Source organism: Melanostigma gelatinosum (assembly GCF_949748355.1).
Source record: "Melanostigma gelatinosum genome assembly, chromosome: 8".
Lineage (NCBI taxonomy): Eukaryota > Metazoa > Chordata > Actinopteri > Perciformes > Zoarcidae > Melanostigma > Melanostigma gelatinosum.
Window position 1 is genome coordinate 5,989,718 of NC_136641.1, and position 13,375 is coordinate 6,003,092.

A 13,375-nucleotide genomic window follows, 5' to 3' on the forward strand; every position below is an offset into this window, starting at 1 on the left:
GGTAATAATGAAACCCCATCGCCATGCCGAAATACAGCTCTGGTGACGGGATGTGGTCATCGGCAGTAAAGCTTTTCCAGCATAAACAGCTATCGTGGTTTGGACCCACCGAAATATAGGATGTGCAGAGCGGTCACAGAAGTCAAGTAGCACTGTAGTGAAATGAATAAATAAATGAATCCCTATACTGCAATATGATAGAAAAAGTATAAACAGACTAAGAAATGAATAATCATGCATTTCTGTAACAAAAGACTATTATCGTCACCATATTTATTCTTTTTGGAGAGACCACATAGACAAAGGTCACTTCAGTGGCAGCAAAGCATTTGCTCTATAATTGCGCATGCCTTTTTTTGTTTTTTTTAACATGTGCATACAGGTTTAATAACGTGTTTATGAATGGGGGAAAAAAATAACCGCACCTAAAGCTTTGCTCCCAAACAGACGGATCATTCTTCTGCACCTGGACCTGTTGTAGAGACTGTGACTGAATGGAAAGGACAACAATGGTCAATTAGAGTCTGTTTATCGCCGAAGGAACGAGACAGCGACGCAAACAGCTGCAAAATGCACTGAAATAGACGGGTGCTGTGTGAGGCGATAAACATTTGAAAACAAGTTGAAAGTATTTTACTCCTTTTTGAATCCTGATTCATCTTCAATTCATTCGCTGGTAACTTGACACAGTGAGCTCACCGGCACATTTTCTTCTCTAACTCTTTCATCTTTTGTACACCAGCAGTTTTTAAACTCGCTCTGTTGGTAAATAGAAGTGTGAACACTGGCGTGTAACGGTGTTTGTTTGCGCTTCTTCTCCAGCACTGCATGCTACTCGGAGGGAAGAAAAGCACAGATGTTCCCCTGGAGGGCTACCTTCTCTCCCCCATTCAGAGGATCTGCAAGTACCCTCTGCTGCTGAAGGTACCGTACAACTGCTCATCAAGTGACACCATCACAGGCTGCTCAGACAATCTCAAACAACACTCAGCTAACATCAGAAACCTCATTACATGGACACAGTGCTGATGTGTTGATCAATACCAGACATTCATTTTATGTTGTTAGCAAGAACTTTAAATACCTGCTGGCACTTTTCCTTCTGCATGGGTAGCGGGACACGCGTAGAAGATTTAGTTGTTACTAAAGGTCACAGAATACTTTATGCTGTAAGACTTAAGTGGTGTTATTTATGTGCCCACTTCTGGAAAGTTTTTTTCCTTTCTTTAAAACTCCCCCTTCCCCCCCAATCCAGGAGCTGCTGAAGCGGACCCCGAAGAAGCACGCCGACTACCCGGCAGTGGAAGAGGCTCTGCATGCCATGAAGGCCGTCTGCTCCAACATCAACGAGACCAAGAGGCAGATGGAGAAACTGGAGGCTCTGGAGCAGCTGCAGTCGCATATCGAGGGCTGGGAGGTGAGAGCGAGACGGACGGAGCGCCGGCCAACCAGAACGCCTCAGACAATAGTCGTGAGGAGGCAAGACGGGCGGGCAGTTGAAAAGGAAAATAGCTGTTGCGTGCTTGAGAAGAGGGGAACCCTGAGAGCTGAAAGATAGTGGCAAAATTGCAAGGGGTGGTGCTGTGACATTCTTCGGGTAAATATTGGAGGAAAGAAAGACACACTGTTCTTAGAGCGACACAATTATGATTTGAAAAAAGGCCTTTCCAAAAGAAAGACAGGAAAGTCCTGTAACATAACCGCGGCACACACAGCCAAGCTCTCTTTGAGAAAGACCTCAACCGCCACCTTAAGAGTTAAGCGCTGCTGCAGCCAGAATCACTGCTCTGAGCACGGGGGCCACGGCCGGGGCTTGGGAGCCGAGCGACGGGTCCATTGCATTTTTCACGCCTCCCTCACCCACCACAACAGAGGCCTTGTCTTAGCAGGCACCAAAGGGACAATCCACCCACACAGGGTGCCAAGGGGGATGCCAGCCGGCACACTGCCCAATCAGAAGAGACCAAGGAAGCAGGACTCTAGTCCCACATAAACTGGGAGGGTTATATGAGGGAACTATTTGAAGGGAGGAAGAAAATTGAAGGATGGAACTAGAGAGTGGGCCCCATTGGGACATCGCACTTGGCTTGCCAAAACAGACCCCTCTCCTGCCTTTGCCTCAGAAAAATGTCACAATTTGAGCCTGATGATCGGTTCTTTAGCTTGGGTGCATTGACGGGAAAGGACCGTAGAGGATGTTTTCTGCTTTAGCCACCATGACGTCCCCCATCTTCCATTTGATGTCTTATTTCATGTATGACCCAAGACCACAGTGAGTAGGGCTGAAGACGTTATTCAATGGTTTTGATAATCGATTAATATTATTATTATTCAAATTCCATATTTCCCCCCTCTGCTTCTTTGATTATAATTTTTCTTCTTAAAATGAGAAAAACAAAAGTATTTTTTCGAGCTAAACTATCAAAGATTATTTTTTTCTAGCTTCTCAAATGTGAAGTGTTTTGTACAATTTTAAATATATTGCTGATATATATGAATCGCTTTATTGGAAACAAAAATGAATAATGGAAATGATAGTTAGATACAATCCTAACAGCAAGTCGTATCGATGTGAGTCACTTTCAGATCAGTGATGGAGTCAATGTTGAGATTTACCTCAATAACCTGAATATGAATGATTATTGAACACAAATTAGCCACTAAACGGATCACGTTCAATAGGTCACAGCCAACATCCAGCTTTTACCTCTAAAAATGGACGCGCGTCCGATTCAGTCATTCTTTTGTGGTCAGACAGTCACTGTCTCTGTGCTCTCCCTCTGAACAACTCGGTAGAAGCTCAGAGAGGCGCTTCACCCCGACCCTCCCCCCACAGAGCCTCCAACCTTACAGCATTAGTCTCGCTCTTCTTTCCTCCTCCCCAGCCGCTCTCCGGGCTAATCACCTCCAGCTCTAATGGCAGAGGCCGCTAGTAGTGCCGAATCAGGCGCCGACCCATGACCGCTGCTCAGATACACTGCGCGTGCACAGACACACCTCTCTCTCTCACACACACACACACACACACACACACCGTCTCTGCATATTTGTACATTTTCATATAGATTATGGATGCATGAAAACATAGACGTGCCTACGAACGCATATTACAAACACTCAAAAAGGACACACGCATGTGCATAGAGGTGCCGTCTGAATTCTCATACACGTGGTCATGCCAACCCCCCACCTCAGGTTAGTGCCGTTGAATCGATGGTCTGAAACCCAATCCTCTCTCCAAGACCCTGTCGCCGTGCACCGTAAGAAAAAAGCTCCTAGAGTCATTCTGTTCTCTCTCTCTCTCTCTCTCTCTTACGAACTCTGGAGCGGGGAACATCCATCATAAATACATACTCGTGGGACTCAATTATGGACGCTTGAGAGCGGGTGTGGCCGGCGGGGGGTTTCCATAGGTCTCCGATGGACCCATGTCTGAAACATCAAAGACGACATCGAAGTCCAGATCTGATGTATACGTGCGGTGAGGGGTGGCGGGTGCTCTTCAAGCCATAAAGGAGGGGAGGCTGTCCGAAAGTCGGCACATGGGTGTATTTAGTTCCGGGTGATTTGGAGGAGAGTGATCCGTTTAACAATGAGTAATGAGACGTCTTTGTTGTCTGTTGTTTCATTTTATGTGTTTGGCGGGCAGCCGCTCCGGCTCACGGACCCGAGGAAGTCATCCAAATAAAACTCTTCAATATTCTTGTTTGATAGTAGGAAACGTCGTCGTCTGTCGTTCACAAAACGGGAAGGAACGCGCGAGCGCTTGGTTGCTCATGTGCGTCTGTGAAAGCGGTTTCTGTTCCTGTTCGATGGAAATGTGAAAATGATTTTCTGAAATTACCGCCATCTTATTTAATGTCAGCAGTTGGTCCTGAAGTTCAGCCACTTTGTGAGAAGGTTAATTAGACAACATGCTGTGGTCAATCAACACGGCATTCATCTCAACAGTTCCCGACTGACGTCAACAACCTCATTAACAAACACTGAAAGGTGTTATGCACACATTTCAATACAGAGAATGGGACGGTATGTGTTGAGCAGAGAAACTTGTACTTTTTCGTGGTTTGCGTCCTGCTTCATAAAGAGAAAAGGTTATTTCGTTCTTCAAGTCGGGGCATAATCGATAGCCGACGAGAAACGGCTTTTAAGAACGACTTGATCACATCCTGTGAGGGTGGCAGGCTGCAGAGTAGCATCATGCACCTTCATATCACACTGGCCCTACAGAGGTACACAGCATTTCATCAGGTCTCACTGCAGGGATCACGATCATACTGAAGCACTTCCACCTACAGTCTGCGCCACGTCACGAGTCGTGCATTTCCTTCCTCTATGCACTTACAGCTGTATTATTTTATGTGCACGGGTGCAGGCATGTATCTGTAGCTTGCACGTACATGTGTTTGCATCCTGAGAAGACAATAAAAAGGCCTTGTTTGTTTCAGAGCCCCACAGGAAGCTCTATGTAGGCCAGGGGTGACAGTCTTGACGGGGCTGCCACGTTACAGTTGAATGCTTCCATTGAACGTACACATTATGGATTTGCGGAAAAAAAAAGATCCAGTTTGAGACGACCCTGCCACCCCTTTGTGTGAGCAACACTCAGTGCAGGAAGGCTACGACTAGCGAGAAGCTAACTGTCCTGGCAGTGAACAGTGTTTACTCTTCCTTATCAGTGAAGATGGAATGAAAACAAATTGTCCTCAATGTTAAAGTTCAATTTCATATTGTTTCGCAGAGGCTGTGAACTCGTCAAGTTTTTTGACACAGGCAACAATGTTTTCCTTATAGCTCTCCTATTTAGACTAAAGTGCTGTCAGAGTTCCCCTGCTCTTCTCTAATCGAACAAACTTGAGCACTTGAACCTTCAGTTATGTCACTCTCGTTACAGTAACAATTCCAGAAGCTAATCTCCTTTTCAATCTTTTTTTTTTTTTTTTCTTTTTTTTTCTGTTCTTCAGGGAACCAACCTGACAGATATCTGCACGGAGTTGCTGCTTCATGGAAATCTTCTGAAAATCTCTGCGGGCAATATCCAGGAGCGTGTCTTCTTCCTGTTCGACAACCTTTTGGTTTACTGTAAGAGGAAGTCCAGGTGAGAAGGGGCAAACCTCCCTCCAGCTACACGGCAGCTTCCACTAACGTCAAAGGGAGGAGGAAGAAAGCGTTCAAAAATATTTCAATTGACAGACTACCGGGAACAAGTCAGACGTGGAAAACTGGAGAGACTGTGCACGTTCCTGTTTGTGCCGACTGGTTTTTAGTATGCAAGCAAAAACATCGACACGTGTCTGCGTGAATGCACGCGTGTTATTTTCTTACAGCGGATGTTTTTCCCCCCCGCCGAGTGTAACCGCAGTGTTGTCTCATTATGCAGGGTTTCTGGAAAGAAGTCCACCAAGAGGACCAAGTCCATCAACGGGCCCCTCTATGTGTTCAGAGGCCGAATCAACACCGAGGTGATGGAGGTGGAAAATGTGGAGGATGGAACAGGTTTGTGTTTGCTTTACAGAATGTCTGTACGTCCATTCATGCAGCCCAAGCTCTTTTTGATTGGTTCACCATGACATCCCAGGTAATATAGGAAAATAATGTTGTGCATTTACTACCTTCAACTTGCCTACAGGGCTCAGTTTTTTTTATTTCACCTTTAAGTTCATAAAACGTTGCCGTTTAGAAACTGGGGGTTGGATAGGAATCGGATACTTGTTGACAGTTTGGGTGGAGTGTCGATCTTGCACCTAGTTTCAAACAGGATGCAGCTCGAAACCTCGCGTACCACCTTTTGATGTCGGCTATTCAGTAATGGGTTGAGGTGCGGATACCAATCTGAAGTGCGAAAAGCACTCACCCGAGCCAGGTGATAAACGCGACGCGCTCTCGCATCGGGTTCGAGATGTTGTGCCAGAGATAGACGACTCCTCTGCGAGCCGGTCGTCGGCCATCTTTTCTTTCTGTTGTGGTTTGTAGCGAGGCATCGCACCGTGCGTGGTAGAAACACTTTGTCTTCCTCTGTCTCTCACATCTTTCCTCTTTTTTTGGGTCTCTTCTGTGCTGGCAGAATATTTTGCAAGCTCACATGACTTTCTTTTTTTTGTTCTGCATGTTGGCTGCTGGCTGTCACATTTAGGCTGCTAAAGAGGAAACCGCAAAGAACAACACGCCGTATTCTCAGAACCGAAGGGTCTCGCATCGAGAATACATACATGTGTGAACTGCAACAACACAGATTATCTGATTACTGCGGTGTAAAATATGAAAGAAGATTATTTCAAACCTATTTCAAACCTATTTCAAACCTTCTCCACCCTGAATACCAGCTTCTTCCCTCAGGCGGACGCTTCAGAGGCCCCCAGTGCAGCTCAACCGCTTTAATAACTATTTTGTCCCCTTGTCCATCAAAGCCCTAAATGTCAAACGAGCCAGAGCTTAACCCCTGTAACACGGATTTTTATTTATTTTTAATATCTTAACGATGCACTACTGGTGCGTGATACAATGGGCAGTGTGAAATGTATTTGTTGGCTGGTGGCAGTCTTTTGCAAGTACTGTAGGTACTGTGTGTGCGGGTATGTGGACTGGCGACAGTCTGTGTATGTAATGTATGTATGCAATATGTTATTTGTGTTGTTTTTTAACAGCAGACACTGTATGTATGTTTCCAAGGCAAATTTCCTTCGGGACAATAAAGTCTATCTTATCTTAAATGTGGGACCGTCCAGGGTTATCTGCTGAAAGCTTGAATGGAACCATCCAGTTTCTATTTTAAATGCTAATAAAAGATATCTGCATAAACTCTACATTATATACCTCAGGTCACACCTGTGAGGAATCTGACTCAAAATGCCACCTGTTCAACATTCAGAACATCCTCACTTTCACAGACTCGTGCACCTCTCTGCCTTGATTAGTGCCACCATGTACTTACATTAAACTGTAAGAGAATCCATCTTTTCCATCCAGCGGCTACAAAGAGAGCTGACTCAGTAGAATCTCCCAGATCAGCAGGAGCTGGTCCCCGTGGGGCCTGAAGTATCACATCTATATATATGACCTTTGAGCGCGGGACTAATGCACCCCCATTACCAGCGGCCATTCATTATTCAGTAGCGGCTCACCTGCAGCTAAATGGATGATAAGATTAGAAAGGGGAACGAGGAGGGATTTTGCTGAGTCAGTGGACAGGTGGTCTTTTACCGCTGTCGTGGTGCATCGTGTTTATCTCTTTAATTGGCTTGTAAATCATTGCTCGAGTAGTAAATCCTATTAAGAGTGATTTTATTACACTCATTACTACTTTCTTTACTTACCACTGAGGTCAATGTTCACTCAGTGTCTTTTTTTTGGTCTCATCTTCTCAAGATGAAAACAAGAGGAGAAAGAAAAACAAGCTCGACAAAAAACTGCAAACCACAGAGATAATTTACAATCCTATTTAAATTAGTTTATTTGTTTTAAGTGTGACCCTAAAGGCCATTCCAATACAGTCCAGAAATTGATATTTAAAAAACACGCATCCCACTCTTTAATAGATGATTTTAATGTTTTGATTCCTTTTTTTATTTGTTTTGCCTCACAGCGGACTACCACAGCAACAACTACACGGTGACGAACGGCTGGAAGATCCACAACACGGCTAAAAACAAGTGGTTTGTCTGCATGGCCAAACACGCAGAGGACAAGCAGAAGTGGCTGGACGCCATCTTGAGGGAACGGGAGCAGAGAGAATGTGAGTAAGGCCTTTTGAAAAAGGCAATTTATGGCACCTCTGGTATCTGGGCCTGAGAGTGCAAAACCAGAAATGAAAACTCAGTTGTTTCTGTGATCTTGTTTAGAAAGACGTGGCACTACCGACCACGTTTCATTGTATTACATACACTTTCCACAGGTAGGATGTAGGGCGCGGCTGCTTTAAGTAGGTGTACCTAATAAACTGGCTACTGCAGTGCCTCCCGCTCCCCCTCCACCCTCTACTTTTCTAGCCTTCTCTATCTGCCCTACATGCCGGTGTCACTTTGGATTCACAAGCGATCACGACCCCCCCCCCCCCTCAGCTGGCACACAGTAATGCCAGTGGATGTGCTTCTGACCTGGATGCAGTGTTTGTGTCCCCCGGTTACGTCCCACCTTGAACGAGCTGCCCGCCTTCGTTTTCGCAAACAGAGGCTCAGGTGACATGGCGTCTACAGTTGGCCCGGCTGACCTGTGCGCCCGAGCAGAGGCTGCCACAGCAATCTGTTCTTCACATTCAAAGAGAAAACAAAAAACAAATCAGTGCAGCGGAGGTATTTGACGAATCAAAGGCGCCGGTGTGAAGGGACTGATGAGACAAGTGTCTCATTCACAAACAACTACTAAAAACAGCATCTTGGTCAAACGCTTGAAATAGAACCGCATTGTCAAAGAAAGCGAAGCTCAATGATGTCATGCGCTTCAATTCATCTGGATCTATTTTTACTGTAATAAGTGTTGTGGCTGGTGTTGTAGTTTGTTAGTTTTGCAGTCATAGAATGAGTTGACATGAGGATTTAGCTTTGGATTAGTGTGCAGAAAATGAAATTATATTCAGTCTGGCCCAAAAGAAATAAACCTCATTCACTGGTGGTAAAAAATAAGCCCTACACAGCACCACATCCGCTGATGTGAGATTAGTAATGCAAACTGATATTCTTGTCGCTCCTTCGGACTTCCCTGTTTTGCCTTTAAAATGTTCTCCCACCTGTTCAGCACTGGCCATCTGTCTTCGTTACATTGTGTGCGTCACAGTGTGAAAGGCTTTAACCTGATTTTGGGCCGGTACACATCAGATCACCTGATAGCATTGATGGCTAACAAAATCAAAATTGGATCCCTAAAGCTAAGTGTTGGGCTGAAAATGACTGTTAGCTGCATGTGCGCGCTTGGCCGAGCGCAACCGCCAACACAAACATTTGCGTTCTTGTGAACTACTCTTTTGTGATCTTACATCAAATAAGCAACCGCAGCGGAGGTCGACGTCATCGGCGTCTGATCCTGTGATGAAAGGGTTGCAGAATAAGAATAAGTACGAAGGAGTGTGCTGCCGCTCGTGGTGTTTGGTTTCAACCCCGGCGGAAATCGACCTTAGGCAAACAGATGCCAGATCAGTCACAGTGCCCAGTTTCCCCACAATCTCCCTTTCTATTACCCCCCCCCCCCCATACTCTGCTCTCACTGTGTGCTTACCTTCCCCTCAACCTCTTTACAAACAGTCGAGACAGCTACTTGATAAAAGTTTTACTGCGATAAATGTTTTTTTTCTGCTCCTCTTCCCCTTCAGCTTTATTGCTTTTCCTGACACGCCTCGTTAACGTGACCTTTTCCATGTATCGCTGTGGTCCTTCCCTGTGTTGGACGTCCTGAACCCTCCTAGAATACTTTCACTGTTCATCAACTGCTAGGTGGAGGTGGTTTGCCTCCTCACTGGGGAAAATGCGCGGGTCGGATAACGCGTCGGGGGTACGAGCTCGTGCCAGTGAGCGCAGGAAGACGAGGAGCAGCCCAAGACAAACTCTGACAGCTGGAACAGAAGCTGAGGGGCCCTCTGCTGCTGGACAGGCCCCGTCTGTTGTTCAATGACACTCATTGTTTAAGTCTGCTCCAGCTGCTGTCAAACGTAATATAACCCCACCTCCATCACGGGGCTGCCAGTGCAGAACCCCAAAGACCTTGTGGGAAAACTGGAGTCAAGAGTTAGCCGTTCGTCTCACCCCTCTCACTCCCTTTCAGTTGGTCAGACTTCCACCACACTTCTTCCTTCATATAAGTTGCATAAAGACACACCAAGTGTATATTTTGGATGAAATAGAGAGAGGGAAAATATTAAGGACCTTGGTAAAGGAAAAGTGGCCGAGGCCAGGTGATCACATGCCTCGCGTTGCCGCACATTTCGCATACAGCCAAAGGCCAGCTGATCGCCTGCATGCACAAATGTTCTGCGACTGCAAGAGAGGAAATAATTAGTCAGCAGTTTGTATTTGTAGTCCAAGAAACACCTCAGCAAGACCAGCAAAGTCACCTACCATACTGAAGCCACAACGATGAGAGGAAGCAGCACTTAAAGGGTGAATTCACTGATTCGCTAGGCTAAGCAGCCAATCAGCAATGCTCACTGGTACAACGGTTTAACGGACAGCTCTAAGTTCACACCTGGCATTAGAACTAAAGGGACCACTTGTGATCGGATCTCTATCGCAGATCGCAATGCGCCTTGGTGGTCGTCAACACTTTAGCACTGTCCCCTTGTGATTCGATCATCGTAGAGGTGTAAACGGGGTCAAAGAGCCAAAGTTAGATCAGTTTTCTGCTTTCACAAATATGATATTTTGTCTTTCAAGCGCATTGCGACCCGATCACAATAGAGTTCGGTAGCTTGAAGTGCCTCTCGGCAGAGTTAAGAGCTTGGGGGGGGGCGCAGTGTAACACAGTTGAGTTGCCCGAGTCAGAAAGCCTCACATCGTGGTTCAGAAGTTCATCGAATCCCAAGATGAGGTTATGCAGCTAGAACTGTGAACTCACTGGAGGGGTTTTAGAGGGGCAGCAGGCCTCACAATGGGCCCCTCACATGTTACAATAGAGGAATAACAGTTAATGAACCAACACAGAAACAAGATCAAGATCACGCTGCCCTCCTGAACTCTACTTACTCCCAGAACAACAGAGATAAACATCTGGGTTTGTTGCAGAAAGTTGTGGCAGACCCGAGCCGCCGTGCTCTGTTCCAGGCTTCATTCCATCTGCACAATACCAGAACACAACCGGGCCGGCACGCTAAAGGCTCGCTTGTCTCTTCTAAGCACCATGACGACCTTTGACTTTTGGAAAGCACGTTGATATTTGTGTCCAGTAATGGGTCTGCAAATGTGATCCAGTGAAAGTAGTTACTGAAATGTTCCCTCTCATTCCAGTGATAGGACGGGGGGGACGAATCCTCTTGGATCTGACGTGTTCTTTCTCTTTTGTTTGTAGGTCTCAAACTCGGGATGGAGCGGGATGCCTATGTGATGATTGCGGAGAAGGGGGAGAAGCTCTACCACATGATGATGACCAAGAGTCGGCACCTGATCAAGGATCGACGCAGGAAGCTCAGCATTGTGCCCAAGTGCTTCATGGGAAAGTGAGTTTCTTTGCCTCCTCGGTGCCTGGTCTCTTCAGGTTCCCAGAATGCGACTGCAATGCAGCGCCGTTCACAAGGGGGGACCCTTACAAATCGCTGTTACGTAAGATCAGCAGGCTTTCAAAAGAGCTGGTATCCAGTCTCCCCAAGTCCTGGCAAGGTGCCAAAACAGTTTTAACCCTACATCCTCTTGTCTGTAATGAGCCGCCCCCCCCCTACCGCGTGCCTCATAGTCTCCACGGTTCATAGAAAGGCCCCAGTTGCTCCCCACACACTCCTATCACTCACACACACCCAGACTTTCACCAGCAAAGGAGCTTTAACTGAGGCCCTGCAACAAGCCATCCCCCTTTCTGTCCCCTTGATGTTTCACTTCAATGAATAGACAACGAGAGGCTTGCTTAAGTTTCCCTCACGCCAGCGATCGTGAGATCGCGAGCAGCAATTAAAGTTCTTACGGTCACCATTTTGGGGAAAAATAGAACGAGGCAAGCCTGCGATGACTACGACCGGTCTTGTAAAGGGAAACCAGGGGAGCAGCACCGCCAACGGTATTTTACAAATCATTAAATGCAACCCACATCTGAAATAGTTTGTTTGAGGGTTTTTTTGGAGAGGTAAATGCAGTGGGCAATAACACAGTGACGACTATCACATCAGCCACTAACAAGAAGCAAATTTAATGGGCTGCTCAAAAATGTAATGGTGTTTCTGGGAGGCATGTTCCCTCTTGATGGCCTCACATGAAGTTTCCTCTTTCAGAGTATTCTGTATTAGGAGCAGTGCTTTATTAGTATCCTCAAAGAAGTAATGTTTCATCTCGCGCCCATCCACTGGTAGGACAGAGCTACTGTTCACTGGCTGTTAAGCTGGTTCAAATCCCAATGTTTGCCAACATGGATCGTTTCTCAGACAATCCTTTGGTTTCAGTCACTCGCTTCCTCCTTTTGGCTCGTCCATGTGGTACAAGTATAGTTAGTCTGCCTCTTCCTCTCACACGGCGCTCCCTTTCCATCACCTCCCACTTTCCTCACGTTATCGCTCAGTCATTTCCTCCCGATGAGTGCAACCAGCATTAGCTCTGCATTTGTCTCTGTGATGAAATTATCAGCAGACGTCGTTTGACTGCTTATTGCATTAAACAGAGATGCCGACTGCTGGTTTTTGATAGCACCGCGTTGTCTTGATGGCATTATTCTGCTATCTGTATTAGATGATGGTGTTAACAGGCTTTACATTGTCTTATTGTTGCTATTTCCGTCATGCCAGTGCTCGCCGAGCATCGTTTGGACTGGAGGGATTTAAAGTGGTGATGTATCATATCCTTATGATCTTGTATTGTTTGTTCCTACCTTTTTTGTGCGAAGAGATGGAATTAGATCTCCCTGCTCGCTTTCTGGGTAAGCGTGTGTTCCTCTATTTTTTGGTTGTCAATGTATTTTCTCACTTTTTTTTTTTTTTTTTTTGGAGCAGGTTTTTGAGCATGTAGTGGTTTCACACTTTAAACGTGACAAAACGAAGTACACTATAAATAGTCGGTACGCATACTTTCATAGACTTGCACACTATTGTCCCACCGTGCGATGCACAAAGGAAGTGGAGCTGCAACAAATTAAGATAAAAGGGCGCATGGTGGTGAGATGGCTGCAGAAAGATCTTAGAAAACAATCACACGATGTTTTGGAAAGCATACCACGGAGTGTGTCATACACGCTGAACACGGTCGCAACGTTGTGTGGAATTGGGACACGGCCGTCGTCGTTCCAATCCCAGGGGCCTACTTGAAAAGCCCTGCTAATGTTACTGAACTTCACACGCAGATTCACAATCATCAGCAGATATGCCCACAAATCCGTTATCCTTGTCCTCTACTCCTCCGTGTGTGGCTGAAGGCTCTCTCTGTCTTCCTCGCTCACACACACACACAGACACACACACACACACTACTCCTGCTCATCATATTCATTTCCATAACAGCTGTGTCCAAAATGAACCTGACTCTTACGTAACACACACACACACACACACACGCACACGCAACATCCCCTCACATTCAGTCCCTTGTCAATGCCAATTTACAGCCACCGGCTTTGACATGAACATACAGAGAGACAATAAACACACACAAACACTAATAATGCAGGCATGAAAAATGATGGTAAGATATTCCTTTTGTGCATCAGGCAGACATGAATGACCAGTGGCAGGTGGTTCAAGGTCTGCATGAGCATACGCGCA

At 46.1% G+C, this 13,375-nt stretch overlaps 1 protein-coding gene across 1 annotated transcript in view; it reads left to right on the forward strand.

The window, feature by feature from the left end:
• The window catches only part of prex1 (phosphatidylinositol-3,4,5-trisphosphate-dependent Rac exchange factor 1), a 73,184-nt gene that overhangs the window by 23,435 nt on the left and 36,374 nt on the right, over positions 1–13,375 (forward strand). The window contains exons 5-10 of the mRNA XM_079273247.1: positions 823–924; positions 1,256–1,417; positions 4,965–5,098; positions 5,381–5,496; positions 7,583–7,732; positions 10,990–11,137. Coding sequence (XP_079129373.1) covers positions 823–924; positions 1,256–1,417; positions 4,965–5,098; positions 5,381–5,496; positions 7,583–7,732; positions 10,990–11,137 — 812 coding nt within the window. The remainder of the gene's footprint in view (positions 1–822; positions 925–1,255; positions 1,418–4,964; positions 5,099–5,380; positions 5,497–7,582; positions 7,733–10,989; positions 11,138–13,375) is intronic.